Source organism: Pan paniscus, chromosome 1 (assembly GCF_029289425.2).
Source record: "Pan paniscus chromosome 1, NHGRI_mPanPan1-v2.0_pri, whole genome shotgun sequence".
Taxonomy (NCBI): Eukaryota; Metazoa; Chordata; class Mammalia; order Primates; family Hominidae; genus Pan; species Pan paniscus.
Window position 1 is genome coordinate 133,542,287 of NC_073249.2, and position 27,366 is coordinate 133,569,652.

The window sequence follows — 27,366 nt, forward strand, 5'->3', positions numbered from 1 at the left end:
TTTCCACAGCTCTCATCACACTTGTAGTAATTTGCTCAATACTTATCTTCCCTGCTTATCTTATCTCAATACTTATCTTCGGAGTAAGGGCCCTGTCTGTGCTCTCTTTCCTCCTCCAGAATCACTCTCTTTCTTTCATCAACACTTCTCTGGGCCCCAACAGACTATTATCAATGGTTTCCCTTGCCCTCTAACTTATCCTTTGGTTCAGTCGATTGGAGGCATCCTGAAGAAGTAGGATGGAAGTGAAGTCAAAGTTTTTGTTTTTGTTTTTGTTTTTTTGAGACGGAGTGCAGTGGCGTGATCTCAGCTCACTGCAACCTCCGCCTTCCAGTTCAAGCAATTCTCCTGTCTCCACCTCCCGAGTAGCTAGAATTACAGGCATGCACCACCACACCCGCTAATTTTTGTATTTTTAGTAGAGACGGCGTTTCACGATGTTGGCCAGGTTGGTCTTGAACTCCTGACCTCAGGTGATCCACCAGCCTCGGCCTCCCAAAGTACTAGGATTAGAAGTCCAAGTTTTTATTCCTCCACCACTCTGCTGTAAATTTCCTATATTCCCCTACTAAAGTCCATAGATCCTGTCACGCAGCCCTTTCTGCCTACAGCTACTGCTTAGGGGGCTAGTAACCAATGCCTCTCCTTGCCCTTAAGGCCTAACTACTAGCAGCTCCCAACTGTTACTAGCTCTAGGGTAATGCACCATCCACCACTGCTGGCTCCACAGACCAGGCCCACACCTTTATAAAAAGTTTATTTAAAGCTCCTCAGTTAAGCCTTTTGAATACTGTTTCCTACCAGGACCACAGACTAATACAAATGTCTGTTCAAATACACGTTAAGCTCAAGTTAAGACATCCTATCCAGTGTAGTAATTTCTACAAGGCAGTTGGGGATGTATACCCAGAACTAGGCACAGTGCTTTCTATAAAGTATTTTATAAATGCTTGTTGAAGATGTAAACGACCCCCACTAGAGGGTTAATAAATCTCTAGGTAAATTACATCCATTAGAGGCATATAAAAAAAGTTTTGGAGTCACACAAATCTAGATCAGAGTTTAGCTTTACATGACAAAAGTTAACCTTAAGTTTCACCTTCTGTAAAATGGGAATACCACTACTTATCTCGCAGAGCCGGCATGAAAGTAAAATAAAAAATAAAAGAACATCTAGCAAAGTGCTTGGCACACAGATAATGTTGCAAATTATAAGATCCTTTCTTGCCCAAATTCAAAAATCTTTCAGAAAGATTTTTGGCCAGAATTAAATAAAATGGTTCAAAATCACTTGTTAATTACTTTACACTTCCATCTAAAGCGACATAAAGATAACAGAGCAAGATACAATAATTATAAAAGAGATGAAAAAAAGAAATAGACAAATCTAAGATGATACTAAGAATAAAATTTGTAAACAAAATGCAGACAAAAAATCCTATACATTTGCTAACAGTGAACCAGAAATCTGACTTTAAGTTTTCTAGCAGCAAGTGCAAAATGAGAAACATAAACAGTCATACAAAATGCAGTTTCTATACTATAAAAAAGCTAAAGAGTAATTTCTTCCATGAGTCTCACAGAGAATAGCACGATAATGCAATCAGCAATATTCTTAACAGCTTTATGGTAAACTAACAAACTGTTAGGATTTTTTTTTTTTTTTTTGAGATGGAGTCTTGCTCTGTCGCCCAGGCTGGAGTGCAGTGGCGCAATCTCGGCTCACTGCAAGCTCCGCCTCCCGGGTTCACACTATTCTCCTGCCTCAGCCTCCCGAGTAGCTGCAACTACAGGCGCCCGCCAACACGCCTGGCTAATTTTTTGTATTTTTAGTAGAGACGGGGTTTCACCGTGTTAGCCAGGATGGTCTCGATCTCCTGACCTCGTGATCCACCCACCTCAGCCTCCCAAAGTTCTGGGATTACAGGCATAAGCCACCGCGCCCGGCCGAGGATTTTTTTTTTAATAATCTCTCTGCACATACACTGATGGCTGCCTTCTCAACAAAATTCAATAAAAGGTAGTATAATATTCATGGTAAAGAATAAGGGCTCTGGATACAGAAATATCTGAATTTATATCACTCTGCCACTTACTATGAAGTAGTTTTAGACAAGATACTTAATCTCTCTGAACCCAAAAATGTGAAATGCACTGCTTAAGTATTCAAAAATCATTAGATTATTAGTAGTATTCGTGAAATCAATTTAATAGGAGTAAAAAGGGAATATGACTCAGTCCAAGAACAAGGAGATTTCTAATTCCCTGACTTAAGTAAAGATTTTAGAGTACATAAAGCAATGGTTCTCAAACCTTGGTACTGTCAGAATCATTTGGAGTGTTTTCAAAAAACACAAATTTCTGGGCCTCATTCCAGAGATCTGATTCAAGAGATTAGAGTAGGATTAGGGAGTATGGTTGTTACTGCCTTTAAATTCTCTACATGATTCTAATGATTGTCCAGATTTCTGTACTGCTAATTAACAGCACCATTTCTCAGACAGGCGAGAATCACAATAATCAATGAAGTCTTAAAAAACTAAACTGCTGCCCACCCAACACCCCCATAAATTAATGTTATTGTTAGACTCTCCAAGCCAAAGGCCGACTGAAATAAAAAGTTGTTGCTGATGTTTAAAAGGTATAAAATACACAAAACAAATGACTAACTTATCGACTACCAGCCAGAAGTTGAACAAAGAAATGAACCAACATTTTCACCCAAGCAAGAAACAATGAGGATAAATAAAAAAGAATTAGGTTTTTGGTTTTGCTTTTGTTTTTTGAGGCAGGGTCTCAGTCTGGTCACCCAAGCTGGAGTGCAGTGGTGCAATCACGGCTCACTGCAGGCTCCACCTCCCCAGCTCAAGCAATCCTCTCACCTTAGGCTCCCCAGTAGCGGGGACTACCGGCACACACCACCACGCCCAGCTAATTTTTGTATTTTTTGTGGAAACAGGGTCTTGCAATGTTGCCTAGGCTAGTCTTGAACTCCTGGGCTCAAGCCATCTGCCCACCTTGGCCTCCCAAAGTGCTGGAATTTCAGGCATGCGCTACAGTGCCTGGATAAGAATTAGGTTCTTAACATAGATGATTAAGTCAAAACACTAAGCAAAATAAAAACAAAAATGTAGCTTTAACATAAACTAACGTTCCACAGATTGAGCATCCCTAATCTGAAATGCTCCAAAATCTGAAACATTCCAAAATCCAAAAGTTTTTGAGTGACAGCATGATGCTCAAAGGAAATGCTCCAATGAACATTTCTGATTAGGAATGCTCAACCAGTAAATAAAATGAAAGTATTCCAAAAAATCCAAAAATAATCCAAAATATTAAAATCTTCTGGTCCTACGCATTTTGGATAAGGAACACTCAACTTGTAGCTACAATATAAATTAGTAAATAAGTACCACTGCAGTATTTGTAATTTTGCATCACTAAAAAAGAATAATATTGCAATTATTCTTCTTAGATATTACCAAAGAACAGCCAAAATATCTTAGTTATAGAAACTAATCGAATTCTAAAGTCCTGTTTGAATTATGCAGAAGATTTTCATTACCTAAGACCCCACATTTCCTGGACTTTTTTTTTTTTTTTGAGATGGAGTCTCGCTCTGTCGCCCAGGCTGGAGTGCAGTGGCACGATCTCTGCTCACTGCAAGCTCTGCCTCCCGGGTTCACGCCATTCTCCTGCCTCAGCCTCCCGAATAGCTGAGATTACAGGCATGCACCATGACGCCTGGCCAATTTTTATATTTTTAGTAGAGATGGGGTTTCACCATGTTGGCCAGGCTAATCTTGAACTCCTGACCTCAGGTGATTCGCCCGCCTCGGCCTCCCAAAGTGCTAGGATTACAGGTCTGAGCCACTGTGCCTGGCCCATTTCCTGGACTTTCATATCTGAAACTACTGACATCTAACAACATAAGAAAGCTTTCTACTTATACAACAACAAAGACTCCCATCCATAGTCAGAGACAAGAGAAGCAAGCCAACTGGAGAGCCAATTAGTGGAAAAGTTTCTTTTAAAAAGTAACAGACAAGGCTGAGTGTGATGGCTCATGCCTGTAATCCCAGCACTTTAGGAGGCCAAGGCAGAATGACTGCTTGAGCCCAGGAGTTTAAGACCAGCTTGGGCAACATAAAGAGACCCTGTATCCACACACAAAAAAATTAGCTGGGCTTGGTGGCACACACCTGTAGTCCCAGCTACTCTGGAGGCTAAGATAGGATGCTCACTTGAGCCCAGGAGTTTGAGGTTACTGTGCTATGACAGCACCACTATACTCCAGCCTGGGCAACAGAGCGAGACCCATCTCAAAAAAAAAGAAAAGAAAGAAAAGAGAGCATAGCTAACATTCACACTTAGATTTTAAGTTTCTTAAATTAATGCCAAAACCAAACATCTCAGTATAAAAGAGTGGCTGGCAAGTTCAGGGAGGAATATCAAGGACAAATATGGTACTTTAACACCACAATTACATTTTTCCTTTTCTTTTTTTCTTTTAAGAGTCAGAGTCTCACTCTGTTGCCCAGACTGCAGTGGTGCAGTGACATGATCATAGCTCACTGTAACCTTGAATTCCCAGGCTCAAGTGATCCCAAGTAGCTGGAACAACAAGTGTGCACCACCATGTCAGGCTAATTTTTTTATTTTTATTTTCTTAGAGACAAGATCTTGCTATATTGCCCAGGTTGATCTCAAACTCCTGGCCTCAAGTGATCCTCCCGCCTCAGCCTCCTGAGTTCCTGCCTGGCAATTTTTCCTTTTCTTAAACAGTACCACTGCCATCAATATTAGTTTTTATTTATAGTTTACTAGTACATACTACCACAGAAATTTATGGTGAACATTCATACTTAAAAGTTAACTAAGGTAACAAAGGACTATAAATCATGCTAGTATAAAGACACATGCACACGTATGTTTATTGCGGCACTATTCACAATAACAAAGACTTCAAACCAACCCAAATGTCCATCAATAATAGACTGGATAAAGATAATGTGGCACATACACACCATGGAATATACTATGCAGCCATGAAAAAGGATGAGTTTATGTCCTTTGTAGAGACATGGATGAAGCTGGAAACCATCATTCTCAGCAAACTATCACAAGGACAGAAAACCAAACACTGCATGCTCTCACTCATAAGTAGGAGTTGAACAATGAGAACACATGGACACAGGGAGGGGAACATCACACACTGGGGCCTGTTGGGGGGTGGGGGGTTAGGGGAGGAATAATGTTAGGAGAAATATCTAATGTAAATGACGAGTTCATGGGTGCAGCAAACCAACATGGCACATGTATACCTATGTAACAAACCTGCATGTTGTGCACATGTACCCTAGAACTTAAAGTATAAATATAAAAAAAAAAGTTAACTGAGGTAAGCAGGTATTTCTTTAGGAAAGATATACAAATGAACAATAAGCACAAGAAATGATGCTCAATATTATTTGTCATCAAGTAAATGTAAATCAAAACCACAATAAGATACTACTTTATATCTAATTATGATGGCTATAACCAAAAATTCAGATGATATCAACCGTTGGCAAGGATACATAGAAATCAGGACTCTCACACATTCCTGGTGGTAATGTAAAATGCAAAATAGTCTGGGAGTTCCTAAAATGGTTAAAAATAGAGTTACCATATGACTCAACAATTCTACTGTTAAGTATATACCCAAGAGAAAGAAAAATATATACACACAAAAACTTGTCCATCGGGCCAGGCGTAGTGGCTTACACCTGTAATCCTAGCACTTTGAGAGGCCGAGGCAGGCAGACTGCTTGAGCCCAGGAGTTTAAGACCAGCCTGGGCAACATGGCAAAACCCCATCTCTACCAAAAATATAAAAATTAGCCAGGCGTCATGGCACGTGCCTGTGGTCCCAGCTACATGGGGGGCTGAGGTGGGAGGATCGCTTGAACCCAGGAAGTCGAGGCTGCAGTGAGCCAAGACTGTGCCACTGCACTCCAGCCTGGATGACAGAGCGAGACCCTGTCTCCAAAAAAGACAGAAAGAAAAATTTGTCCGTTAATGTTCACAGCACACAGCAGCATTATTCATGCCAAAAATAGAAAACACCTAAAAGTCAATCAACAGATGAATGGATGAATAAAATGTGGTATATGCATACAAGGGAATATTATTCAGTTAAAAAAAAAAGAACAAAGTAATGCATGTTACAGTATGCATGAGCCTTGAAAACATTTAAACTAACTGAAACATGCCAGTCACCAATGACCACATATGCTATAATTCCATTTATATGAAATGTCCAGAATAGGTAAATCTATTGAGACAGGAAGATTAGTGGTTTCCTAGGGCTGGGGTTGGAGGAGAGGGAGAAGAAGGGAGTGACTCTTAATGGGCAACAGCTTTCCTTCTGAGGTAATGAAAAGTCACAGTAAAAAGATCAGTGGTTACACGGGAAGAGGGGATGACTAGGGCAAGCACAGAGGAATTGTGGAGAGGAGAGAAGCAATTTTTTATTGTGGTAAAATACACATAATGTAAAATTTACAATCTTAACTTTTGTTTAGAAAGAGACAAGGTCTCACTCTGTTGCCCAGGCTTTACTCAAATTCCTGAACTCAAGTGATCCTCTCACCTCACCCTCAAGAGTAGCTGGGACTATTGCGCACACTGCCAAGCCTACCTTTTTTAAGAGCTGGGGTCTTGTTATGTTGCCCAGGCTGAAGTACGGTGGCTATTAACAGGCACAGTTATGGCACACTACAGCCTCAAACTCCGGGCCTCAAATGGTCCTCCCACCTCAGCCTCCTAAGTAGCTGGGACAACATGCATATGCCACCATGCTTGGCTCTACCATTTTTAAGCGTACAGTTCAGTGGTCCTGGGATACATTCATACTGTTGTACAACCATCACCACCAACCATCTCCAGAATTCTTTTTATCTTGCAAAACTGAAACTCTATATCCATTAAATGATAACCCCATTCCTGCCAACCCCTATTCCCTGGCAACCATCCTTCTACTTCCTTCTTTCCAATTTTGACTACTATAGGTACCTCATGTAAACGGAGTTGTACAATATTTGTCCTTTTCTGACCTGTTTGTTTCACTTAACATGATGTCCTCAAGAGTCATCCATGTTTTATAGAATGTGTCAGAATTTCCTTCAAGGCTGAATAATATTCACTGTATGTGTATAACAAATTTTGTTTATCCATTTATCTGCTGATGAACAAGTGGGTTGCTTCCATTTTTTAGCTATTGTCAATAATGCTGCTATACACACGGGTGGACAAATATCTCTTTAAGACCCTACTTTTGGCTAGGCACGGTAGCTCATGCTTGTAATTCCAGCACTTTGGGAGGCCAAGGCGGGTGGATAACTTGAGGTCAGGAGTTCAAGACTAGCCTGGCCAATATGGTGAAACCCCATCTCTACTAAAGATACAAAAATTAGCCAGGTATGGTGGTGCACACCTGTAGTTCCAGCTACTCTGGAGGCTGAGGCAGGAGAATAGCTTGAATCTGGGAGGCGGAGGTTACAGTGAGCAAGATCGCACCACTGCATTGCAGTCTGGGCGACAGAGCTGGACTCCATCTCAAGGAGATGGAGGACACAAGGAGGACACAAACAAATGGAAGAATATTCCATGCTCATGGATAGGAAGAATCAGTATCAGGAAAATGGCCATACTGCCCAAAGTAATTTATATATTCAATGCCATCCCCATCAAGCTACCAATGACTTTCTTCACAGAATTGGAAAAACTACTTCAAAGTTCATATGGAACCAAAAAAAGAGCCCACACAGCCAAGACAAACCTAAGCAAAAAGAACAAAGCTGGAGGCATCACGCTACCTGACCTCAAATTATACTACAAGGCTACAGTAAACAAAACAGCATGGTACTGGTACCAAAACAGAAATATAGACCAATGGAACAGAACAGAGGCCTCAGAAATAACACCACACATCTGCAACCATCTGATCTTTGACAAACCTGACAAAAACAAGAAATGGGGAAAGGATTCCCTATTCAATAAATGGTGCTGGGAAAACTGGCTAGCCACATGTAGAAAGCTGAAACTGGATCCCTTCCTTACACGTTATACAAAAATTAATCCGAGATGGATTAAAGACTTAAATGTTAGATCTAAAACCATAAAAACTCTTGAAGAAAACCTAGGCAATACCTTTCAGGACATAGGCACGGGCAAAGACTTCATGACTAAAACACCAAAAGCAATGGCAACAAAAGCCAAAATAGACAAAGGGGATCTAATTAAACTAAAGAGCTTCTGCATGGCAAAAGAAACTACAATCAGAGTGAACAGGCAACCTACAGAACGGGAGAAAATTTTTGCAATCTACTCATCTGACTAAGGGCTAATATCCAGAAGCTACAAAGAAACAAATTTACAAGAAAAAAAACCAAACAACTCCATCAAAAAGTGGGCAAAGGATATGAACACATACTTCTCAAAAGAAGACATTTATGCAGCCAACAGACACATGAAAAAATGCTCATCATCACTGGTCATCAGAGAAATGCAAATCAAAACCACAATGAGATACTATCTCACGCCAGTTGGAACGGCAATCATTAAAAAGTCAGGAAACAACAGGTGCTGGAGAGGATGTGGAGAAATAGGAACACTTTTACACTGTTGGTGGGACTGTAAATTAGTTCAACTATTGTGGAAGACAGTGTGGCGATTCCTCAAGGATCTAGAACTAGAATTACCATTTGACCCAGCCATCCCATTACTGGGTATATACCCAAAGGATTACAAATCATGCTACTATAAAGACATATGCACACATATGTTTACTGTGGCACTATTCACAATAGCAAAGACTTGGAACCAACCCAAATGTCCATCCATGATAGACTGGATTAAGAAAATGTGGCACATATATACCATGGAATACTATGCAGCCATCAAAAAGGATGAGTTCATGTCCTTTGCAGGGACATGGATGAAGCTGGAAACCATCACTCTGAGCAAACTATCACAAGGACAGAAAACCAAACACCACATGTTCTCACTCATAGGTGGGAATTGAACAATGAGATCACTTGGACACAAGGCAGTGAACATCACACACCGGGGCCTGTTGGGGGGTGGGAGGCTGGGGGAGGGATAGCATTAGGAGAAATACATAATGTATATGATGGGTTGATAGGTGCAGCAAACCAACATGGCACATGCATACCTATGTATCAAACCTGCATGTTGTGCACATGTACCCTAGAACTTAAAGTATAATAATAAAAAAGAAACCCCCCCCCAAAAAAGAGACAACCCTCATGACACTGAAACAGGGCCTCCCAAAGGGTAACATTCTCTCAGAGCAAAATAGAAAAACCTGACCCCACAAAATGAAACCATGATATGCATAATTCTCTCAGCCTTAGTTTGAGAGGAACAGAAAAAGTTTCCCCTGATGATTTTTAGCCTCAAACTTCTACTTATTTAGCTATGTAGCCTAAATCTTATGACTATTGTGGCCCTGAGAAACCCCCAAGTCAAAATTATTGCTTATATGGATTCTGGGTTGGTATCATCCCCAAGGTACCTGACAGAAGTAATAGAAATCATTTCTGGAGGAACACATGTTATACTCAAGCCTCAATGGTTCCTGCAGATAAATTTAAAGTAACATGAACTTCTGATTAAGAATCACTAAACCCACAAGTAAATAGCTCACATCTTGAATGACAGCAATAACATCAAACTAGGTATTTAAGTTATTAGGTAATAATTTAATAATTATGTTTAATATGTTTAAAGACTGCTATTGAAAGTATGATTAAAGAACAATAAATTGACTGTTTGGAAAAGAACAAAATAGAACTTGTAGAAAAGAAAACAACATATTATGATTGAAATTGGAAACATGTCAAACAACCAATTAACATAATTTATCATAAAATTTATTGAAAAATCTGTAAAAAGAAAACAGAACACAGTAGAGAAATATAAATAATGAATGTTTTATTCATGTGGAGGATAGAGCAAGAAGATCCAACAAACATGTAACTGGGATTCCAGAGACATATGATAGAAACATAGAGGCAATTTTCAGAATACAAATATTGTGTTTAGTAAATAGTATACCAGATTTAAGGTTCCTATATTGAATAAGCATAAATTAGAGAAAATTGTACATATCTTTATAATTACAAGGAGAAGATCAGTATGTACTGTAGCTACTCAGTAAATCTTTGTTCAAAACCCTACTTTCAATTCTTTGGGTATATGCTCAGAAGTGAAATTGCTGAATCATATGTTTAAGTTTTGGAGAAACCACCACACTGCTTTCCACAGCACAGTAGCATTTTACATTCCTACCAAAAGTGCACAAGGGTTTCAATTTCTTCACATCCTTGCCAACACCATTTATTTTCTGTTGTTCTCATGGTAGCCACCCTTATGGGTATGAAGTAGGCCACAGGGGATTTTTAGGGTAGTGAAACTATTCTACATGATCTTGGAATCTTGGATTCATGGCATTATGCACTTGTCAAAACCTACAGAACTTCACAGCACGAAGAATGAAAGTTAATGTATGCAAGTTTAAAAAATCATTTAGGTCACAGAATCTCAGGAAAGAATGTAAAATGTGATAGGAGAATCTGTTTTACAAATGTATGAAACAAACTCACTGAAGGGCATGAGAAAAGGTGATGTAAGTAACTCTGGAAATGAAGAGCCTAAAACCAAATGCAAAGGAACTGCACATAATCACTGTACTCCAGTTGACAGAGTTGTTTCCCACAGGGATATGGGTTAACAACTCTGGTACTGCAATACATATATACTGGAAATAAACGATTAAGCAAATGGATGGCAGGCAGAGAAAATCACTGGAGTAGGAATTTACAGATAAGCAAGGAAGGAGGCTAGAAAGATAGATGTGGTAATGGATTAGATTTGGAGGCATCAGTGAGAACTCAGATTTAATACAGATGGTTACATAAGGAAATATTTATAAATATGTACACAGACGGTCCCCAACTTATGGTTTTTCAACTTTACAACTGGTTAATTGGAACACAACCCCATCCTAAGGAGCATCTTATACACAGGTTAATATACAAACATGTATTTTTTGTTAAGCTAAGAGGTCCTAAAAGAAATGATACAGCAGTAGCAATGAGCATACCCAGCACCCAGATCTGTTTCTAACACTATTCTACAACAAAATGAACCAGGGCTCTTTGAAGAAATGGCTTATTCTAGGTTTGGGGCAGGAAATGCACAAAATGAGCCTGGATCACATATCTTACAGTCCCAGAAAGTAAGGAAGCGCTTTAAAAGAAAATCCTTATTGATGGCAGTGTGTTAAAAGGACACAAAAGCCAACTGAAAGAGCTCAAACGGTCAAAAGCTGAAATAATCTGAGCAAAAAAACTAATGAAGTAGTCTTGGATTATAACCCAAAGTACAAAGCAAATATCCATCCGTTCATACTGATATAAATAAATGATTGATGAATAAATAGATGGAGGAGAAAAGACAAATCTCCTGTGCAAAAGAACTCTAAATAAATTATGTAGATACTTTATCATAAAGGAGGGGAGCATAACTCCCCTCTCCTTCAGTTTTCGCTATACATAGTGACTTCCTTCCAGAGTGCAGTATAGAAAAAGGAGGAAAAAAAATACAGTGGAAAAATCTGATAAACACTACTTTAGCCAGGTGACCAAGATCAATGCCAAAAGTGATAAAATCCTGTGGATAACAGACACCCTTGAAATAATGTGATGCAAATGGCATATGGTCTTCCTCCCCAAAACCCATTAACTCCAGTCTAATCATGAAAAAACATCGGACATTTTCCAACAGAGGGGTATCCTACAATATGCTTGACCAGTACTCCTCAAAATTTTCAAGGTTATCAAAAACAAGGGAAGTCTGAGAAAATGTTACTGCCAAGTGTCTAAGGAGACATACAACTAAATGTAATATGGAACAAAAAAAGGGGTATTAGGTAAAAACTAAGGAAACCTTAATAAACTGTGGCCTTTAGTAATAATAATGTATCAATATTGGTTCATTAGTTATAACAAATGTACCATACTAATGTAGGATGTTAATAATAGGAGAAACTGGGGCAGAAGGAATAATAAATATCTGCTTAATTTCTAAGTAAATCTAAAAGTGTTCTAAAAAATAAAGTCTATCAATTTAAAAAAAAAAGTAACTCCAGGCTGATGGCCTCTTATTCTCTGTAGACAAATTTATAGCTTGGTATTATATTTAGGTGACTAAGAGATTTGGGTTAAATATAGATCTTTGTTTCCAACATCCAGGGAAATCTTCTACTCACAAAATAAATTTCTGGCCTTTTGTTTCATGACTCTTTCCTCAGTCCCTAAAGTATCTTCTCATCTGTCTTGAGTCAGGTCAACTCCACCATGCACTGCCCATCAATTCTGGATACTTGCTCAAAACACCCTTCCATTCTGGCAGGTGATGTCAGCATGGCATGATGTGTGACAAGTAAGAAGTGGTCCATAGAGTCCAGCTAAGACACACGAGTCCTTCACTAACAGGCCTCTTAAAATGATGGTGGGCTTTGTGAGATCCCTTAAGATGTCATCTCTTCTTAAAATGTCAGATCAGTTACTTGTATTATTATCCTTTTCTTAACTCCCATGTAATAATTCAAATATCCACATATTTGTTTTCCCTCTACAAAGCCATCATTAATTCCTTGGAGACAGAGATCTTATATTCCTTGCTTTGGCATACCTTATACCTATTCCTCTTCTTCCTAACAGAATCCTAATTTTGTTCAGGTACAGTGCACCCAGCTCTGGAGAGTGAGAATAAGGGAGATGTTTTTTGTAGGGTTTCTAGAAAAGCTTTTGCATTTGTGATAAAGAGGCAAACATTGTTGATATTGTTCCCTGCTTTTTTTTTTTTTGCGCCTTAAATACAAACACGATGGTTAGAACTGCAACTATCACCTTATAACTACAAAGGAAAGTCCAAAACAATTGCACATATGCTGACTCTGAGAGTGTTGATCTCGTGAACCCACGCCAGTGACGGCCTACCTCCAAATTTCTTGTTACATAAGACAAGCTATTTGTTTAAGCACCTGATTAAAAAAAAATTCAAACTGTGCTCCCAACACCATAAACAGCAATGGTATATGTGACATCAACACTTCAACTTGCTTCTACCCTGGAAAGACTGCATACCTCCTGGGCCTTCACAAAAGGATTGGAAAAGAAAAAAGGGATCTGAACACTCCAGCGTAAACTAACAAGCAAAATTCCTTTAAAAGGATCAAAAACTTCAAACAATCCAAACTCTAAATTTACAGGCAGAGCATATCAGAGCTCAGTATGCCCTAATTTTAACAGACATCTTTCCAGAGTCCTGGAATCATAAAATACTTGAGGAAAGCCTCTAACACGAAAGACAGAAACCAAAACCGACAAAGAAAAAAATGCAAACTTGGAGGTTACAGATATTATGCAAAGATAAGAAAACTAAACATTATAAAAAACCTATTTTTATTTTTAATTGACAAGTAAAAATTATGTTTATGATATAAAACTATTCTTACAGCAATTTTCAAGTACACATTATTAACTGTAGTCAGCATGATGTACAATAGATCTCTTTAACTTATTCTTCCTGCATAACTGAAAGTTTAAGTCTTTTGACAAACATCTCCCCACTTCTCCCCACACCCAGCCTCTGGTTACAACCATTTTGCTCTGTTCCTATGAGTTCAACTTTTCTACACTCCACATGTAAGTGAGATTATGTGACATTTGTCTTTCTGTACCTGGCTTATTTCACTTAACATGAAATCCTCCAGGTTCATCCATGTTATCGTAAATGACCGGATTTCCTTTTTTTTCTGTGACACATCCCACAGGAGATCCTGAAAACATGTGCCTGGGATTTCCTTCTTTTTAAGAACTGAGTAGTATTCCACTGTGAAAACATATATTTTCTTTATCCATTCATCCACTGATGGACATTTACGTTGCCTCCTGTTTCAGTCCCATTTGTGCTGCTAAAAGAAAGTATCTGAGACTGGGTAATTTATAAAGAACAGAAATTTATTTGTCATTGTTCTGGAGGTTGGGAAGTCCAAAATCAAGGTGCCAGGAAAACTGGTATCTGGTGAAGGCTGCTCTCTGCTTCCAAGATAGCGCCTTGGTGCTATGTCCTCACACACCAAAAGGGCAAATAGGAATGGAAAGTGTGAACTCTCTCCTTCAAGTCCTTTTATAAGGGCTGTAATCCCATCCATGAAGGCAGAGCCCTTACAGACTAATCACTTCTTAAAGGCCCCACTGCTTAAAACAGATTGAGCATCCCAAATCTGAAAATCCAAAATTGGAAATGTTCCAAAACCTTTTGAGTGCCAACATGATGCTCAAAGGAAATGCTCATTGGAGCAGTTCAGGTTTTGGATTTTCAGATTTGGGATGCTCAATTGATAAGTATAATGCCAATATTTCAATATCCCAAACACACACACACACACACACACAAATCTGAAATCCAAAACACTTCTGGTCTTCTCCAACCATTTCAGAGAAGGGGCACTTAATGTGTACTCTTGTATTAGAGATTAAGCTTCAACTTGTATTTTGGAGGGGACACAAACATTCAAATCATAGCAATCCCGTATCTTGACTAGTGTGAATAATGTTGCAAAGAAAGTGGATGCAGGTATCTCTTCACCATACTGATTTCCTATCCTTTGGATAAATACACAGAAGTGGGATGCTAGGCCATATGGCAATTCTATTTTTAATTTTTTGAGGAACTGTCATATTGTTTTCCATAATGGCTGCACTAATTTACATTCCCATCAACAATGTACAAGGGTTCCCTTTTCTTCACATCCTCACCAACATTTATCTTTCCTTTTTTTAGTAATAGTCCTATAACAGGTGTAAAGTGGTATCTCATCGGGGCTTTAATTTGCATTTCCCTGATGATCAGAGATGTTGAGCATTTTTTCATATACATGTTGGCCAATTACATGTCTTCTTTCCAGAAATTTATGCTCAGGTCCTCAGCCCATTTTTTAAATCAAGTTGTTTTCTTGCTAGAGTTGTCTGAGTTCCTTACATATTTTGAGTATTAACCCCTTTTCAGACCCATAGTTTACAAATATAGTAGTCCCCCCTTATCCACAGAGGATACATTCTGTTCTTCTTTCTTTTGTGAGACAGAGTCTCTCTCACTGTGTCGCCCAGGCTGAGTGCAGTGGCGTGATTTTAGCTCACTGTAACCTCCACCTCCTGGGTTCAAACAATTCTTGGAGTAGCTGGGATTACAGGTGCATGCCACCACACCTGGCTAATTTCTGTATTTTTAGTGGAGACGGGGTTTTGTCATGTTGCCTAGGCTGGTCTCATATCCCTGGCCTCAAGGGATCAACCCACCTTGGCCTCCCAAAGTGCTGGGATTACAGGCGTGAGCCACCATGCTCAGCCCACAGAGGATACACTGTAAGACTCCCAGTGGATGCCTAAAACCTTGTGTAGTACCAAAGTCTATATGGGTCTATACTGTTTTTCCTATACTTCTATACTTGCCATAAAGTTCAATTTATAAATTAAGCACAGTAAGAGATTCACAACAATACTAATAATAAAAGAGAACAATTAGAACAATAAAGAGTAATAAAAGTTATGTGAATGTTTATTTCTGAAAATTTCCATTTAATATTTTCAGACCACAGTTGACCACAAAAAGCAAAACTGAAGGGTGGATTACTGTAATATTCTTCCATTCCATGGGCTGTCTTTTCACTCTGTTGATTGCTTCCTTTGTTGTGTAGAAGCTTTTTAGCTTGATGTAATCCCTCTTGTCCATTTTGCTTTTGTTGCCTGTGTTTTTGGAGACATAACTAAAAAATCTCTGCCCAGATCAATGTCATGGAACTATATTTTCTTCTAGTATTTTTACAGTTTCAGGTCCTATGTTTAAGTCTTTAAGCCATTTTAAGTTGATTTTTGTATATGGTGTGACATGAAGGTCTAGTTTCATTCTTCTGGGCTGGGCACGGTAGCTCATGCCTGTAATCCCAACACTTTGAGAGGCTGGGGCAGGAGGATCACTTGGGCCTAGAAGTTCAAGACCAGCATGGGCAACACAGTAAGACCCCATCTCTATCTAAAAACAAAAAATTCATTCTTCTGCATGTGGATATCCAGTTTTCCTCCTCAAAAACCTGTCTTTGATCTATAAAAAGAACTAAGAGAAGATATTGCTCCAAGATACTAGTAGAAGATGCTATTTTAAAATTACATTCAGAAAACAAAACCAAAAAAACACAGCTCTTAGAAATCAAAATAGCAAAAATTAAAAACTTAATATAAGAAATTCCTGTTTCTGGCCGGGCGTCGTGGCTCACGCCTGTAATCCCAGCACTCTGGGAGGCTGAGGCGGCAGATCATGAGGTCAGGAGATCGAGACCATCCTGGTTAGCACGGTGAAACCCTGTCTCTACTAAAAACTCAAAAAATTAGCCGGGCGTGGTGGCAGGTGCCTGTAGTCCCAGCTACTCGGGAGGCTGACGCAGGAGAATGGTATGAACCCAGGAGGCGGAGCTTGCAGTGAGCCAAGATCGTGCCACTGCACTCCAGCCTGAGCAAGAGTGTGACTCCATCTCAAAAAATAATTAATAATAATAATAATAAATGAAATAAAAAATAAATAAAATAAAAAAAAATAAAAATAAATTCCTGTTTCCAGTAATGGTGGGCTAAGTTATCTGGGTCAACTATCACTATTTAACTTAATAAAAAATCTGGATAAAATATATTTCAAAATTTTTAAATCATCAAAGATAAGCCAAGAAACGTGAAGTAAAAAGGAGAATCCAGAAAGGTAAAAGAGCACATGAGCTACTCTTGCCCTGAGGATGTTTGCCAATCTTGAAAAATTAGAATCACTGTTTTGCTAGTCTAGCAAGAGATACAGGGGAAAAAAATCAAAATCCAACAACCACACAAGGGAACTGCACATTTTAAAACTAGTTTAAGGTAGTCCCAGACCAGTAATGACCCCAAGAAAATGGCAGAAGAAAACACAAATTCTATACATAAAATAGAACATTGCAACTAACCACGGAAGGATGATTCTCACAGATACCAAGGAAGAAGATGCAAAATGGAAGAAAACAGATGTTAAAAAGGAAGAAGGTGCAAAAGAGTACTTATCATACGGTATCATTTATATGAAATTTTAAAACCTACAAAAGTAATCAATGGTGATACAATTCAGAATAGTGGTTGGAGGTCAGACGCAGTGGCTCACACTTGTAATCCCCAGTGCTTTGGGAGGCTGAGGCAGATGGATCACTTGAGCTCAGAAGATCCCAGCCTGGGCAATATGGCTAAACGCTATCTCTACAAAAAATACAAATATTAGCTGGGTGTGGTGGCAAGCACCTGTAGTCATGCTACTCAGGAGGCTGAGGATGGAGGATCACCTGAGCCAGGTAGGTCGAGGCTACAGTAAGCTGTGATGGCACCACTGCACTCCATCCTGGGCTATGGAAGTGAGACCCTGTCTCAAAAAAGATAAGAAAGAAAAGCAATTGGCATATATTAAGCACTCAAATTTATTGAATCAATAGAGGGATTCAGTGGCTTGTCATCCCCTGTAAATACTCCCCCAAAAGCAACGATTTTTTTTTTTTTTTGAGACAGGGTCTTGCTCTATCACCCAAGCTAAAGTGCAGAGGCAGATACCAGCTCACTGCAGCCTCGACTCCTGGGCTCAGGTGATCCTCCCGCCTCAGCCTCCTGAGTAGCTGGGACTACAGGTGCCCACTACCACGCCCAGCTTATTTTTGCTTTTTTTTTTTTTTTTTTTTTGGTAGAGAAGGGGTTTCACCATCTTGCCCAGGCTGGTTTCTCTGGGTTCAAGAGCTCCACCCACCCTGGTCTCCCAAAGTGCTGGAATTACAAGCATGAGCAGCTGCACCTGGCTCCTTTTCTATAAATTGGGTGTGCAGCAAGGACACAGCAAAAACAAAACAGATATCCTTTACTCCCTAAAAACAACAAAATTATGATGTGCCAAAAATAGAAAAATCTCACTCTATACACTGATTCTTTTCAAACTATAACAAGTATACAAATACTAGTATTTCCCATCTTTCATGAGATATTTGTAAAGTCTGCTGATTAGTTATCTATCAAGAACTTAAGGAAAAAATGCCCCAATTGCCAAACGTGAATAACTAATTTGGATTCAACACGGACACTTTACATAAACTTTTATCCTTGTTATTGGAGATTTTTTTTCTTGGGCTCCATACAGATTCTAAATGCTGACTCCCACATTACAAAAAGCAGTCAGACATTATTTTTCCTTGGAGATAGTGTCTCATTATATTGCCCAGGCTGGACTCATTCCTGGGCTCAAGCGATCTTCCTGCCTCAACCTCCCAAATAGTTGAGACTAGAGGGGTGTACCCCCATGCCCAGGTAGATAACATCTCACAATGCCCGACAGCATCCCCCTATAGTATAAAAGAGGTTTCAAAGAACTAGTCAATGAAAATTCTGTAAAACCAATCATAGAAGTTAATACAACTTATTTTGGGAAAAAAAGGAAAATGCTGAAAGGCACAGATGACAATATTAAAATTATCTGTAACACTAACAGATTATTTTTATTATTTTTAAAGCACAATTTGCAGTTTTAAAGCATTTATCATTGTCATCAATTAGAAGGTGATATTTCAAATATTCTAAAATATTTTCTTATTAGAATACTCTTAGTACATAAATCAGCTCATGAAACTAGGAATTAAAGCAGAAGAGTGGGGATCTAAACTAACTGCATTTTTCCCAGTGAACACCCTCTCACCTCCAGAAAAAGCACTGATATTTAAACTGATATAGAAGTAAAAATATAGTTGTCCACCAGCCATGGATGCTCAAGTCCCTTATAAAATGGCATGTGGCATAGGGCCAGGCACAGTGGCTCATGCCTGTAATCCCAGTACTTTGGGAGGCTGAGGGAGGAAAGTCACTTGAGGCCAGGAGTTCACGACCAGACTGAGCAATACAGCGAGACCTTGTCTCTACAAAAAATACATTAGCTGGGTATGGTGGCACATGCCTGGAGTCCTAGCTACTTGAGAGGTTGACGCAGGAGGATCGCTTGAGCCCAGGAGTTTGAGGCTGCGGTGAGCTATGATTGTGCCACTGCACTCCAGCAAAATAAACAGGCCAGGTGGGGTGGCTCACGCCGCTAATCCCAGCACTCTGGGAGGCCGAGGCGGGTGGACCACGAGGTCAGGAAATCGAGACCATCCTGGATAACATGGGGAAATCCCGTCTCTACTAAAAATACAAAAAATTAGCCAGGCGTGGTGGTGGGCGCCTGTAGTCTCTGCTACTCGGAAGGCTGAGGCAGAAGAATGGCATGAACCCATGAGGCGGAGCTTGCAGTGAGCCAAGATCACGCCACTGCACTCCAGCCTAGGTGACAGAGCAAGACTTCGTCTCAAAAAATAAATAAAAATAAAACAGCACAGTATATGCACATAACCCACATAACCTACACACATCGTCCCATATATTTTAAGTCATCTCTAGATTGCTTATACCTAATACAATGTAAATGATATGTGTAAATAGTTGTTATGCTGTATTGTTTTTAGATCTGTATTATTTTTATTGTTGTATGATTGTTTTAATTAGTATTTCCAGTCCATGGTTGGTTGAATCCACAGACGTGGAAATCAAATGATATGGAGGGCCTACAGTATACAGTCACAGATAAAGGGAAAATAAAAAACAATATAAACGAGCTGTAGTAATAATATATATTTAAAAATAAAACTAATTTCAAATTAGTAACATATTATTAAAGGAAATAACATCCTTCAAATATTCTTGCAGCGGCGCTAAAATAAATACACTTTCATCTTCTAAAACCCAGAGGTATTCCCCTCCTGCCACCAAAGTATTCAGAAGCAAGAGGTAATCCCTTCTACCAATAAACTAAGATTTTCTTCTGTGAATTTTTAAATGGTCTGAAAAGTGGTTTGATTATATACAAATGTGTAACTACACACACACACACAGACACACCCATACACACACACAAGAGGTTCATGAATCAAGCAATCAGCCAGACCAACCTCTTTGCCTGCCTGGTTCCAGTCTACCCTTCATCACTACTTTCAGACATTCTGCACTCAAATTCAAGTCAAACGCAACACTAGACTCAAGTCAGTCCAACAAACATTTATTAAAGACCCTACTAATGTCAGGCTAATCCAGGCAGGATACAGCAATGAATCAGACAATGAATAAGCAATGAGTAAGACACAATATCTGCCCTCTAGGAACCTGTCAGGAACCCCCACCTGCATAACCCTTCTTATTCCAAAACCTAGGTCAAATGACAGTCTTCCTAAAGATTTTCCTGTGATACCTAGAATGAAAAGTCACTTTTCACAGCCCTAAAGTCCATCTATTACTTTCTACTTGTTTTAGGGTTGCTTTGAGGCTCATGCTGATATCTAATTGATTCTTTTAGTATGCCCCACAAAGCCTAGCTTAGTGCTGAAGCCATAATAGGCATGAAATAAACATCTGTTGAATGAACAAGCATCAGTCCTGTTTACGTGTTTCAGGTGTATTAGATAGACATGGCCTGAACTGAAATATGGAACGGCTTTCACATTCTATAAAACAAAACCTTTACATAACCTTTCCTACCAGTTTTTAATATTCTATAGATATATTCCCCAAGACAGATTTTTTTTTGCTATTGAAGTGAAAATGTTTAAAGATTGAAGATTATTAAATAAGACAGCACTTGTTGATATACACAGAAGGTATTTGACATTTATAAGCCATTACTATTTCTCTTACTATTTCCTCTCTACAAACTAGCTGACAGAGGAAAAAGTTGGTAGAATAGGTTTTTTTAAAGTTTCCAGCCAAAATCATATTTTATAGGTTTATAGGGTGGGGGAAGGAGAGAGAGCAAATATTTTAAGAAAAAGGCAAAGAAAGCAAGCAAATGGAAGTAAATGGAGTATGAGTGGCTATGCAAAGGAGATACTGGTTAGAGGCAGCTCTCTAGCTTCCAACTTATTATAGTCATTATGGAATGGTGACATAAACAGATATCTTGATACCTCTCACTCATCCTCCTTAACTAATAGCAATAACGTCTGTAATACAATGTTGAACACAACAATTTCTACCAACAAAAGGGAATGTAAGATATTTAAGTATTTATACCATGACAATTTCCCTAAGATTTGAATACACAAGAAATAACTATAATAACCGTAATATAAAGTGGTAGTCCCATAAGACAATATCCAGAATGGGTAGTCTGGAGGCATGGGGTTGATAGGAATTGGTCAACAGAGGGCATTCTGGGCAGTGGTATCAATGTAGGGAAGTATTTTGGAGTTTACAGTAAAGTTACATCATCTCAAAGCAACTCTACCTTTTGTCAGGGCAGGGCCAATATTATAAGCCTTCATAAATCTCACCAAACGTAACAGTGCTTCCCAAATAATAGACACAAAATTATTGTATTTTTAAAACAAAACTGAATTCCTACAGCAGTTTCACAGCCTTTCATTTACTTTTGGAGAAGCAATTCAGCTTACATTAATAATGAATTTTCTTTGTCAACCTCCTCTAGACAAGCACCCTCCAAAAAATGTGAAGTAAAATTAAAGTCAATATTATAGACAGTCCCAGCTTCTTGAGAGCTTAAGGAAGGACGATTGTGGAGCACAGAGTTCAAGACTGGCCTGAGAATATAGCAAGACCCCATCTCTAAAAATATACATATATATTACAGATATGGTCTAACCAGTAGACTATGAGACCCAATTCCTTTGTTACAGATAAATCTATTAATGTGGCCTAAGATTTCACCAATTATTTAGGCAGTCACATTACCAAGCTATCAATCAAGTAAATTCACCAGAAATTACCTGTAGGTCTTTTCTTCCCCATCCTTTTACCATTTTACTTGACAAAAATGTTTAACCCAAGTAGTAAAACTTAACTTTATAATTTTGGTTTCAGCTTTAGACTTTCTTGAGCTGTTATCTAGATCACCTAACCTATCATCATCTACAAAGGCCTTCAGAACCCTAAAGATACACTTGCTAATTAGTAATCAATACTCTGGGTAATGCAATCAACTATTAATGCAATTGGGCAAAACATGCATGATCACCTACAAGCATTGTCTTGGTCAGTGAAAACAAAGATGAATCCAGCCTTTCTACACTCAAGGACAATCTAGTCACTTACAATGTAAATTTAAGTGCTATATAAAGTGTTACGAAGCCAAGATAATAAAGCATTAAAAGGTTAACACTGAGGATAATACATAAATTATCCACCTAATCTATCACTCAACCCACATTTTTCAGTTTCTTCCAAAAAGATATAAGCTTTGTCAAATGCATTTAGTTAATAATATGATGAAGGCCGGGCACGGTGGCTCACGCCTGTAAACCCAGCACTTTGAGAGGCCGAGGCGGGCGGATCACAAGGTCAGGAGTTCAAGACCAGCCTGGCCAACATGGTGAAAACCTGTTTCTACTAAAAATACAAAAATTAGTCGGGCATGGTGGTGTGCACCTGAAATCCCAGCTACTCGGGGGGCTGAGGTGGGAGAATGGCTTGAACCAGGGAGGCTGAGGTTGCAGTGACCCGAGATCGCACCACTGCACTCCAGGCTAGGCAACAGAAGAGACTCCATCTCAAAAATAATAATAATATAAATAATATGATGAAAATAACAATGGCTTTTAAATTACACATTCTTAAACTAAGGGCCAAAGATTATATCGACCAGGAAATTAAGGCATAAAAAAGATTTATATGCACTTATAAATTAAATCAGATGTTTGAATCCATCTTCTAACTACCAGACTTGTCCAGCATTTTCCTTGGGTAGCAAATTTTTCAGTAAATCATATGAATGTGAGGTGCTCAGCCATATATTTTTTTCATATTTATACACACATTCACAACCCATACACAGATTTTTTTCTGTCGAACTTTAACTAGGTCCTCAAAAACTAAAAACCTATTTCTTAATAAGTAAAACTTATTTACTAAACATAGGTCTTTTCCAATCTCTAATGTCCCTATCTGTTAAAAAAAAAAAAAAAAGCTAGTAATTTCAAAATCTGTGCTTTGTGAAATTATTAATTCATATTTGGCTATCTGATCCATCCATTCTTGCTATGTAATAAAGAAATGAACACAATAAGCAATGCCTAAGATGTTACCACGCATCCTGAAGAAGTGAAGACAGTATCATCTCTTTCTTTGGTATTACCCAGAATACAATGCAAAACTGTGACTGTAGTATATATTCACTAACTTATTTACTCATTTGGAACACTAGAAATCCCTGTAAGCACAGCTCAAATTTATTACAAGTTAATTCATATCCCCTAACAACTACGCAACCAAAGTCTGACACGATCCACTCAGCATATCACTATAAAAGTCCCCCAAAGTCAGTATTAGAGCCGTTCTATTAAATTCCTTTTTTTCTCAAATTTAACATAAGACTTAAGAAGCATTAAAATAGCAATAAAAATTCCAATGATTGTTACAAGAAACAGACTCAGGTTTAAGTGCATGGCTACATGTCATTTTTCTGTAACAACATATTCTCAATAATTAACTCTTTGGGACAGTAATGTGATTCTAAATATGAAATAATAGGAGAACTGGTTTCTAAATCCAAAATTTCGAGAGAATTTCCCAAACTCAAATTCCTCAATGGCAAGAGCACAGTACAGGTGTTTGTATTACATTACAATCCATTAGAAGTACAATCCTTTTTCAAAACTGAGAACAGTAAAAAGAGGAAGCATACTCAAATTTTTCTAAGATTTCTTCTAGTCCCAACAATAGTCCTCTACACCAAGTTCTGCTTATCTAAGTTTCAGACACCAAGCTGATATTAGTTCACTCTACATTACTTAGTTTCTAATAAATGTTTCCCTCAAATCCTCAAACTAAAAATCTTAAAATATGGAGATGTATTAAATGTTGAGAAAAATTAAAAATCTTTTTTCAGAATTTCCAAAGGACACAAAGCAAATTTTAGTTAGAACAAAAATTCCCATCTCTTCTACAGTTTATCTTTTCAGATTGCTGAGAAACTCTTTAAATGCTGAAAGTAACCAAATTACAGGAGACAGTAGAGGAATGGAATCGTTTCCTTACGTAGTACCATAAGTTTAAAAAAAAAACTTTTAAAATCACATTTTATTATTCACTAAAATGTTTTTCCTTAAAACTGTTATTCTTTAGTGTGATACAAAGTGAATTTTTAAAAAATCTTAAGAGTTAAATCTAAATAACATGCCTCCACTGTTTTCCTATGTTTACTTTTTAAAAGTATTCTACTTACATTTTAGTTTCCTTTGAAGCACAAGTCATTTAAGTAGGCAAAAGTTAAAATATTTTGTAATTATAAAAACGAATGAATGCACTCTGGTAGGCATGAAAAAATTAAAAAATTTAAAAATTGAAAATAAAACTATACCCATTTCCTTTCATTGATAATTCACTATAATCAATTATAGAATGCACAAAGTGTAAGGGAAAAAGGCCAATAATGCCTGAGAAACTAACCAATGTAAAAGAATTAAACTTTACGTAATTCATTTACCATGAAATCCTCCCCAATATAAGAACAATTAATGCTATCTAAGAAACGGAATGAAGGGGCTCCTAAGGTATTTTCTCTTGGGTGGTGTGTTTACAGACTGGGTAAGCACTTGTACAGAATGTTGCACAAGAGATTCCTGGCTGGCTAAGTAAAGCATTCACTAGATGGACTCTAAAGTCTCACAGTTCTAAGATTCCCAATCTATGAGTAGACGTGAAAAATAAGAAAACATTTTGCCTTTCAATTAACCCATTGGCTTTCACTCCCACCCTAGCTGGGCACACACATACTCAAAAGTTATTTCTCCCCTTTCTCTGCAGTGATTTCACGAGATCCTCGCGAACAAAAGGCACGGAAAACAGGCACAGGTGGAATAAAAAGGGGAGTGGCTGAGGCCAGGCGGCTCTCGGGACAGCGCCCCCACGCCCCCAGTTCCCCCGGCCGCACCTGAAAAATCACTGCCCTCCGCACCTGAGAAATCACTACCCTCCACACCTCGACCCTTCCGCGCCGGCGCTAGGAGCAAATTCTCCGACCTATTACCCTCCGCCCGTACCTTGGCCAGACACTGGGCATTGTCTGGAGCCTCCTGTGCCAAAGAAAGGCAAGGAGGAAAGGAAAGGAGAGAACGAAGGAGAAAGAACAAGTGAGAATAAAGAACGGAAAGGGAAGTAAAGCAACAGGGAAACCGTAGGCTCCTTTTGGTAAAATTAGCTTCCTCATCGATCACTCGATTTAATTCAGCCCCCAAAACCAACCCACCAGCCCAAAGGCTGCAGCCGGGGGTGGCCAAACCGGAGTCCCTCGAAGCTGTGCCCGCCCGAAGCACTGAGGCAGGGAGAGGGAAATGGGCGTGTGGGCTGGGCCTGGCTGGCCCGAGGCCGGGCTCCGAACAAAGCCGCCTGGGTCCCCATACCTGGGGCGAGGGCTCTGGGCGGCGCCGCCCCAGACGGGCGACGCCCTAGCCCCGCGGACCTGGCCCGGGCGAGGAATCGCGGCCGGTCCCCTCCCCGCCCTCGAACAGCGCCCCTTGGGGACAATGGGCCCCCTCCCCCGCCTCCGGGAGAAGAGATACAAAGGAAGAGAGGAGCCGCCGGGCGCGAAGCCAGGCGTCGGGAAAAGTGAAGGTGGAGGAGGGAGAAGGAACAAGAGGGGATCACGGCGCACGCAGGAGCCCGCGGGCTGCTCCCCCGGCCGTCCCGGGCGCCGCCCGAGCCGCACCACGGCGGCAAAGGCGGGAGCACGGACTAGCGGCCCCCTAGACCCCCGGCCGAGAAGGGAAGAGGAGTCTGCACACAAAGACGAGCGGGACCCTCACCCTCCGCCAGCGCCGGACCGAGGACGGCGGTGCGCGCTTTCACCGCCGAGGGTCCGCGGCGCCCGCCCAACCCGCGCTTCTTAGGGGCCGGGGTCCGTGCGGGGCGCCCCTCTCCCCCACTCACCCACAGCTCCGTGCCCCAGCTCATGGCGGAACTTTCTGGCCGTCTGGCGGTGCCGCTGTCCGTCAGTCTGTCGGCTCCACAGTCTGTCCGACCTCTCACTCGCTGGCCGGCGGGCTAGCAGCTCAGCGGGTCTACCTCGAAAGGTGCCGCCACCGCCGGGCTCCCCAGTGAGTGAGAAAGACGCGACTGGAGAAGCCTCCGCCGCCGCCGCGTCCCCGCCTCCCCGCGCTGGGCGGGAGGGGGCCGGGGCCGAGGGGAGGCGGAACGCGGCGCGGGGAGGGGGCGGGGCGCAGTGCATCCTGGGATCGGGGAGGACCTGGGCTAGCCTGGCCACCGCCGGCGGGGTCCCCAAGCGGGCACCTGGTCACCCTCGCTGGCCCCTCTCGCTGGTCGAGTCTCCTCCTGCAGGTACCCCGGAGCTTGGACTGCCCCCACTCCGCTGCCACTCGGACCCCTGTTTCCAAGATAGAAAGGGAGAGAAGGGAAAATACCCCCACCGCCGCTATTATCTCATTCCTCCTCTGCGCTGAGCCCCTTTACATGAGGCAATTTTAGTTACCTGCCTTTCCTGCCTCTTGTCTCCTCCACTCGGGAGAAACCTTGACAGGGAAGCGTCATCCAAATCCTAGAGTTTAGACTGAGGAGAGTTGTTTTATTTTTTTAAATCTTGATGCTTAAGGTGATCTCTCCTTTCAAGCCTGATGCTTTGGCATGACGATTCTTGGGAACCACCAAAATGTGCACAGGTTGAACAGCAAATGTGAAGGCAACATGTCCCCGATTCTGTCTTTAATTAAATATTTTAATTTTATAAATTCTGTCAGGAAATTATAAAAAGAGGCAGCTCTTCCAGTAATCATTTAGGTATGTTGCCAGCGCACGAGATGGAAGACGTGGACAAATGTGAGCCGAGCTGTCACCTGCGGAAGATGAGAAGGCAGCTTGCCCCATGTCTGGAATGGGCACCTCGTGGGTGAGGGTTGGATGGGAGCCAGATTTTTCTCTGGTAGTGTAAACAGCTTATTCGGAACTTCAGATCTCTTTCACCTCCCAGTATCGGAACCTTGGAGGCAGGTCCACTACTTCCTTTTTTCTCTATGGAGCTACTTCCTGGCCTATCTCCATGGAAAGGCTGTTAGCTAGTTTGGCTGGTGCTACTAGATATCAAGTACGCTGAGCAACTCCCTAACATATGCTTTAGTATTAATAGCTTGTCTCCTAAAGC

General features: G+C 40.2%; 1 protein-coding gene across 4 annotated transcripts in view; it reads right to left on the reverse strand.

The window, feature by feature from the left end:
* FNBP1L (formin binding protein 1 like) overlaps positions 1–26,423 on the reverse strand; it is a 106,219-nt gene extending 79,796 nt beyond the window's left edge. For all 4 annotated transcript variants that reach the window (XM_003808434.5, XM_008960511.4, XM_034931422.3 and 1 more), the window contains exon 1: positions 26,142–26,423. In XM_003808434.5, the coding sequence (XP_003808482.1) occupies positions 26,142–26,165 (24 nt within the window). In that variant the 5' untranslated portion in view covers positions 26,166–26,423. The remainder of the gene's footprint in view (positions 1–26,141) is intronic.
* Between the last annotated feature and the right edge of the window lie 943 nt (positions 26,424–27,366).